This window comes from Microtus oregoni, unplaced genomic scaffold, assembly GCF_018167655.1.
Source record: "Microtus oregoni isolate MIOR12 unplaced genomic scaffold, Mior012 000049F_ref0000343, whole genome shotgun sequence".
Taxonomy (NCBI): domain Eukaryota; kingdom Metazoa; phylum Chordata; class Mammalia; order Rodentia; family Cricetidae; genus Microtus; species Microtus oregoni.
The window spans coordinates 1,102,904-1,111,056 of NW_024543223.1; the positions used below are offsets into that span (position 1 = coordinate 1,102,904).

General features: G+C 48.6%; 1 protein-coding gene across 4 annotated transcripts in view; it reads left to right on the plus strand.

Moving 5' to 3' along the window:
• Positions 1 to 2,721, plus strand: part of LOC121436399 (myotubularin-related protein 3) — a 114,862-nt gene extending 112,141 nt beyond the window's left edge. For all 4 annotated transcript variants that reach the window (XM_041636239.1, XM_041636240.1, XM_041636241.1 and 1 more), the window contains one exon: positions 676 to 2,721. In XM_041636239.1, coding sequence (XP_041492173.1) covers positions 676 to 847 — 172 coding nt within the window. In that variant the 3' untranslated portion in view covers positions 848 to 2,721. The remainder of the gene's footprint in view (positions 1 to 675) is intronic.
• The last annotated feature ends 5,432 nt before the right edge of the window (positions 2,722 to 8,153 follow it).

The following is an 8,153-nucleotide window of genomic DNA, read 5'->3' on the forward strand; positions in this document are numbered from 1 at the left end:
GGAGAGGGGAGCCTGGAGATGCCTGGGGCAGGGTGGTGAAGCATAGCTGAACTGACTGCTGTCTAATAGGGATGTATACATGCATATGTTTCTTCATGGCTGTCCTTCCCCTTCCCTTTCACGCTGAGCATGTGTCGAGTGCTGCTTTGACTTTTGGCTTTGCATGCTGCTGGTAGCAGTCTGCATCCAACTTGCCTCTAAGGTCATGACCATTAGGTAGGGTTCTCCATCCCCAGCTGGGTAGCATAGTTTTCTTCTTTGAGGGACCCACAGGTCAACTCCTCCCTTTTGCCTCCCTGTAACCTTAAGCTACCCAGATGGCCAGTACCAAGGTCAGTGCAGCCACTGGGTGTGTCACCAGGTCAGAACTGAGTGCTGAGCTGGCAGCTGCTTCAGTGCTGGGCTCATTTATCCACAGAGAGCTCTCCTGAGCATCTTTCTGTGCATCTGACAGCCATGTGCTGGAGCGGTGAGGCAGCCACATGTCCTCAGCCTGAAGTGAAAGTGACTCTACTAGGTAGATTTGTCTTCCTACTTAGCGTCTTCCTGCCTGGAGAAGAGAACATGTTCCTAGCACATCTAGACTATACACGGCAATGCTTACTGAAGTTGGGTTTTTCCCACAAAAACCTACCACCTGAAACTGATGCTATTTTATTTCTTTTTTGTCTCAAGGAATTGTGGGAACGTATTCTGCTCCAGTTGTTGTAACCAGAAGGTTCCAGTTCCTAGCCAGCAGCTATTTGAACCCAGTCGAGTGTGCAAGTCTTGCTATAGCAGCCTTCATCCCACGAGCTCCAGCATTGACCTTGAACTGGATAAGCCTATTGCTGCCACTTCAAACTGAAGCCAGTGACCTGGGGTGGCAGAGGCCATGCTGCTGTTCGTTTCATAGGCTCATACACAGCCTGGGCAGTCCGAGAGGCCCATACACTTTGGGATGGGGGCATGGAACAACCTGTACAGAGATTGGGATGTACCACTGGATTGTAAATTGATTTTTGTTTCATCTTCCCTTTCCATGTTCCCTCTTTGCCTTTTAAAAAGAAAAATGCCCCCAGTTGTCTTACTTTTTTTTTTTTTTTTATGGAAGCCCAGAGGTTGCCAGGCCCCTATAACTGCTGAGTTGTTTGCTCTTTGGCATGCTGGGGGATGACTCAATGCTTCCCAATGGAAGGAGCCAGAATGAAGGCCTGAGTGAGCACAACAGAAAGTCAGCTTAACATGAGTGACCATTCCTCACATCACAGCTACGGCAGAGCCGATTGGTAAACCTTTGTGCTGGGGAGGCTGGAAGGACCTTTCTGGAGAATGCTATTCTGGGGAGGGATAGGGTCATCCCAACTCACAAGTAAAAACAGGATGACATTGGGAGGAAGGGCACACAGTGAGGTACTCCACAGGCCTCACTTTGAAAGAGGGGTCTGTGCTTCTTTTGAGTTACTGAGGGGCTGGGTAGCTGACATGTTGGCCCACATGGATTCTGTCTTTAACTTGACCAGATTGGGTAGGCCTCCCTTTGCCTGGGCTTCCAGATAAAGGTGCAGACCGGCCAGAATGCAGTGTCCTGCTGCTGTGCTCAAGACCTGCATGGGCCTAGGCACCTGGAGCTTCTTCTGGGGCCTAGTCCCACAAACAATCTCTTCCTCCACCAACACAGGGAAATCCAGACTCAGGGTTCCACAAGTCCCCATTCCCAAAGTAAACCAATCATGCATCTCCCCTTGAGGGGCAGAGTCCCACAGTTACAAAGCTCTCCACACAATCAGTCCTCCTCTTCCCCTACTTCAGGGGGCAGTAGGAAGGACCCAGGAGTCCCCTGTCCTGCTTCTGGCTGCCTGAGTGGGCACATGTCTGGCTTTTGCTACGAATGAAGAGCCACTTGGTGATTGCAGGGTTCTTAGAAAATGACATGAGGAGTTTTGATGTGGTCCAAAAAGAGCCTTAGAGCAGTAATTATCTGTGGTGAAGGTGGGTGTGGGAAGGGTGGAGAGTAGTTGGTTTGTGCTTTGAATTGTTGGCATCTATTTGTGCCTGCTCCCACCCCCAGGGCCATGCTTGGCTCTGCTAAAAGCCGCGAGCTGGTAACAGAACAGAGTGTAGTGTGAGGACTGGATGTGGTTGGGTGGACACCTCAGTTCTAGCTGGCCTGGTCCATGCCCCTCTCCTTTGGAAGCTGTTACCTGACCATGGGCATTCTGTGTCTCAGGAAGATGGTTCTGCATATTCCTGAGTGTGGGTGCGAGAAGTCCAGAAGCCTTCCCTAGCACTGTTGGCTGAAACGAAGCCCAGGGTATCAGAGCTCATTCCTCAAGCAACAAGTCACACAGAGGCCGACTCTAGTGAAACAGGGTGACGTGCTCCTCCATGCTTGCTGTGCCTGGAGGTGCAGGTAGGGAAAGGTTGGTGTAATTGAAGATTGTGCAGTTCCTAGTGACAGGTGCCAAGAGGTTATGATACGGGTTTCTTGGGTCTGTTGTACAGTGTGAATAAATGCTTGCAGCTCTTCGCCCTTTTTGATCAATGAAGCACTTTTTTATTAATATTTTCTTTGTATGTAAAGGAGGAACCGTAACTCTCCGTAGCTGTACATAAAACCCTTTTCTCCTAAAGAGGAGTCAGTGCTCCTATATTTTTCATTTTTTTGTCAAAGCAAGAAGTAAATACTTTAGAATTGTTAAATATATAGTAAAGTGAATAAAGTTGAGTGTCCACACAGTGGCATCTGCTAACGAGTTCTGATTCTTTGCCCTGTAGTAAACTCTTTCTCCTTTTCCCCCTCACATAGGAGAAGTGGTTTGAGGAGCTACTTCGAGTCTGACCTTGGCAAAGGAAAATGACACATTTCAACTCTAGACCTTGGCAAAGGAACTTTCCAGCATGCCCAAGCACTCTAAACCATTTCCTCAGTGATTCAGAGCACTTGGGCATCACAAGGACAAACTGCACATCTGTGGTAGTTACCTCTGCCTGTCTTTTACCACAGGCTGGCACATGTGTTAGCTGGAGCTGACTGAGAGGGTACTGCCCTGAGACTGTGTAGGGCCAAGTAGCTGCTGCATGACAGAGGCTTTCTCAGAACCACGTCAGCACTTAGAATCTTTACTGTTTCATACTTAGTGCATAGCAGGTTCATGTTGAAAGGCAGCCATTGAATTTTATCTTTTTATTTATTTATTTATTATGTATACAATATTCTGTCTGTATGCCTGAAGGCCAGAAGAGGGTGCCAGACCTCTTTACAGATGGTTGTGAGCCACCATGTGGTTGCTGGGAATTGAACTCAGGACCTTTGGAAGAGCAGGCAATGCTCTTAACCACTGAGCCATCTCTCCAGCCCCCAGCCATTGAATTTTATTTGGTTTTTAAGCACCTACTTGTTTTCCAGCAACCAAAGAGCAGTAAGCCTCTTACTGCTTAACCACAGAGTCATCTTTCTAGTCTCTGGGCTGGGATTACATTTATTACACTTACTTATTTATTCATTATGTGCATATGTGTATGTGACACACATATGTAGATCAGAGGACAATCTGTAGCAGTCAGTTCTCTTTCCACTATGCTTGCATGTGGGATCTGGGGATAAAAACCAAGGCTTGGTGACAAGAACCTATACTGGCTGTGCCATTCTGTCAGCCCAGTCTTAAAATACGATGCCACAAAGCCTCATTGCCAAATCCTGATCCCAGCTTTTCTATCAGAAATCTTAGAACTTTAAAGGTGGGCACAGAAATAGTTAAGTCAGTCACATAACACTAGATGGCACGGGCTCTTCTTTCAGCTTGACTGTGCTCCTCCCTGTCCCTGAACCTGAAAAGTGAAAAGCAAGTTCTTGAAGTTTCTGCCTACAGCAGGGCTGTGTGTTCCTGCCCTTCTTTTGCTGATCCCTGATGCCCTGGACTCTGTGCTCATGTCGCCAGGGACCACTCAACCATTTGACCACCTTCTTTTTTCTTCTTCTTTGAGACAAGGTTTCTCTGTGTAGCCCTGACTGTCCTGGAACTAGCTTTGTAGACCAGGCCTGACCTTGAACTCAGAGATCTCCTGCCTCTGCCTTTTGAGTGCTGAGATCAAAGGTGTGTGCCACCACCCAGCCCCCATCTGGCCTTCTTAATCTTAGTGCATACCTGCTGGTGCTTCTGCTGCTGCAGCTGCCCCTGTGCCCCTTGATGCTCCCTGAGTGCAGGAGTCCTCAAGTTCCAGCTCTGTGACCTCCTGTAAAACTTGCTTCCTAGAAGACCGAGCGGCTGAGCTGAGAGTAGCTCAGTGTTACATAGGTAAGGTCCAGTTCCAGCCTCCACCCTCCAAGGAAAGACTTTTCAAAATGGGAGCTGCACTTCCATATGACTGTGCCTTCCTCCCCTGCACTAGGTGTGCCCACACCCCCCACCCTCCTGGGACTAGACCTCTAGCCCAGCTTTGCCAGCGGAAGGAGTGAAGCAGTAGGGCCTCCCCTGACCTCTGTGCTCCCCAGCCTGCAGGATCTGGTAAGCTGGTCATTGCATGCTTCCCAATGACTGCCAAGTAGAAATTGGCCTTCTAGTTGTATGCTGCGTTTGGATGCCCCACCTGCCTTTCCTGAACTGGGGAAATGCCTCCACTTGATCTGTTTATGAAGCTTGGTTACAATTCTGACCATACCAGGTAGCAGTGAATCCCAGCAACTAAAACTGCTCCCCAGGGCTCTGTAATGCCAAGGGAATGGTGAAGGGTTAGGAGGTCATTTCCAGTATCTTACCCATTCTGAGCCTTCCAGGTAGACTGGCTAATCAGGTATGCCTTAGATCCCCATCTAGGCTGAAGGCAAGATCATCTGTCCTGACACTGTACCCCTCCCCCATTATGGGGACCCTGGCCAAGCCCCCCCCCCATGGGGCTTTGCACTTATCAGCTATGAATATACCCTGTAAGTGATTCATTTAACATGTCACTGGAGGCAGAAACTCTGTCCAGGCTTCATTAGTGACTCAGGGGCATCCCTGACTCGCTGTTCCACAAGATGGCATGTGCCTTCAGTATTATTTGTCTTCAAAAATGTCACCTTTTATGGAAAAACAGGTAAATAAATATATTGGAAGGTTTATTATCTCAACAGACCTGGGACCTGCAAAGCTTCTCAGAGTCAACAAAAAGAGAGACCAGAGTTTCACCAAAACAATAACAAAGTGCAGGGACCAGCAAAATGCCTCAACTGATAAGTCTGACAACCTGAGCTTTGGGTTGTTTGAGTTGGTTCCCTACATGGTGAACTGAGAACTAGCTAACTACTGTGCTTCCACACGCATGCCAGATTACTTTCGTGAAGCATCTGATTGGTCATTCCCATTTCCCAATGGCTGTCCTGTAAGAGCATTTCCTAGGCTATGTGCTTTGTGGAACCTCTGGCTCATATTTCACTGCATTGCCCACATCAGAAGTTTCCAGCATCGCTGGGTATGTTCAGTGCTGGGGCAGGTGGCTGTGAGTGGAGACACTGGACAGGGAAGGAGTTGCTAGGAGAATGCTGTCATGGTCAAATGGACGGTGTTGGTGCTCTCTACAGTCTACTGACTGCAGGAGCATAGCTCTGAGGAAGAATGAAACCCAGGGAGATGATGGCCTAGCCAAGTCAGGCCAGTGTGAGTCTGGGCAGGAGTGCAGGTGTGAGAACTGTGCCAGAGCACAGGGTGAGTGAGTGCAGAAAGGCAGCAGAGTTAAAAGTTCAGGCAAGACGTGTCTTGCGACAGGCCAGCCTGTCCTATAGCTGGCAGAGAGTGAACTGAGGTGAGAAGGTTTACTGTAGATAGGTGCTGCAGAAGTACGCCCCACGAGTTTCTTGTCCATCCAGCAAATGAGCCTTGTACCAGCCACTGCACCACCAGGACTGCGGATCACCTTCAGCTGGATGTGAGAAGTGGCAGGGGAAACATGAAACAAGCTGAGGTGGGCAGTAGTGCCATAAGATGAAAACGTCTAAAGCAGGGGAGGGGGCTAAGCACAGGACCAAAGGGCTGCGGTGTTTCTAGTGTGGCACAGACCCATAATAACAGCTACTTACAGGCCCAATGCAGGACAACCAATGCACGGCCTATCTGGATTTGAGAGTGAATTCAAGTCTATCCTGGTTTCTAGGAGGCTTTCTGTTGCTGCAATGAAACCATGAACAAAAGGCAAGTTGGGGAGGAGAGGGTTTATTTGGCTTACACTTCAGCATTACTGTTCATCACTGAAGGAAGAAGTCAGAACAGGAACTCAAGCAGGGCAGGATCCTGGAGACAGGAGCTGATGCAGATTCCATGAAGGGGAGCTGCTTACTGGCTTACTTCCTATGTCTTGTTCAGGACTAACAGTTGGAGGCTGGCACCACCCACCATGGGCTGGGCTCTCCCCCATTGATTACTGAATGAGAAAATGCCTTACAGCTGGCTCTCATGGAGGCATTTCCTCAGCTGAGGCTCCTTCCTCTCTGATGACTCCAGCTTGTGTCAAGTAGACATGCAAAATCAGCCAGTACACCTGTACAATTTGGTGAGAGCCTATCTAATTTTTTTTAAAAAGGATGGGTATAGCACCATTGGTGGGCTAGCATACTCAAGGCCCTAGGTACAATCTCAGTACCACACACATAGATAACTGATTCCCTCTGAATTTGCTATCCAAGCTGTATTAAAGTATCCAAGGAATAGCCAACATTTCAGTAAAGAAGCAGGTAGGTACTAACTGCTTTGTTTCCTGTGGGGAGCTGTCCTCACTCCTGTAACTTGTAGGTCTAATGGGGCCAGCCTGCATTTAAACTCAATTTCTAAACTAGGTTTGTTCTCTTTTGGACTCAGATTCACTACACAGTGAATTCAATGACAGCTTGAACTATATAGTACCTGCTTTAAAAAAATAAAAGCAACAAAATCTTATTAGTTTGCAGCTGATGTTGTTAGTGACTATGACAACCAAACAAACTGCTTAGAAGTCAGGGACCCAGTGTGTGCACCTAATGTCTAGCCCCCTAAATTGCCTAGTTCAGGTGGTCTTGACCACCACTCTCTGCTGTTATTGCTCGTCTGAGGATTGTGCAAACTCTTGTTCAGTAGGGATGTTGAGGAGCCAGTGAGGAAGCAAGTTATGTTTAGCAAAAGTCTGTTTGGTCTACAGTGTGAGGACGGCATCCTGCCAGAGTCTCTGTGGCTGTGAAACTGTAGCCTGCCAGCTCCAGGCGCCAACATCTACTACACCTACAGAGAGCAGCGGGACATCTGTCAGGTCTCAGGGACAAAATACTTCTGACCATCTAAGCCGAAATACTAGAGAAAGGTGTTGTCCAAGTCAGGCTTTCTGGCAATAGTGGGGCGCCCTGCCCTGGCTTCAGAAAGTCCTCCTGGGATATACCACACATGAGACCTCACTTGTCAGTGCATATGGGGACATGATATGGGAACAGCCAGCAATTGTCAGATTCTTCAGGACTGAGGCAACCTCACCTCCAAGCCAGCCAACCAGCATGCCCCTGGTGGGAAAGCAGAAGCACTGGCCAGCCAACTTGTGACTCCTTCATCTTCTATAGGCAGTGAACTCTTGCCTGGTCTTCTTAGGCACACAGAACTGAACTGGAACCCCCAAAGGAGTAAAAGAAATAAGGGTGTTTTTCCTTGGTAACTTCACAGTGATACTTTTTGCTTGTCTAACCTGCAACTGTGATTTTGGAGGAAGCACACCCCTCTGGTCTTAAAAAGCAACTGTCAGGTAAACCCATCCCCCCCAAGCCCACTCTGTATTTCTGTGGCAAAGCCTCTCCAACCACACTGTCCTCTGTGCCCAAAACTACTTCAGGTTCTTCCCTGTCTCCTTCCCTCCAAATTCTTCCTGCCTCTGTAAGCAGTCTGAAATGCCAGCTTCACACTAAGGCACGGAGAACACACAAACCAGACACAGCAAAACCATCCATTGGCAAGGCCATGGCTACATGCGTGAGTCTTGAAAAATACTGAGTGTGAGGCGGCCCTGTTTAGGTACTGAGGAGTTTCATCTGGACGGGTGAGTGTGTGCTGTCCAGGGGCGGATTGTCCCAGAAGAGACCACAAACCCTCCTCCCCCAGCTCCTTCTGCAGGGCTGTCTTTCTTACACACGACCCCCCCCCCCCCACACACACACACAAGCCTGCGTTTTCTGCTAGGTCCTT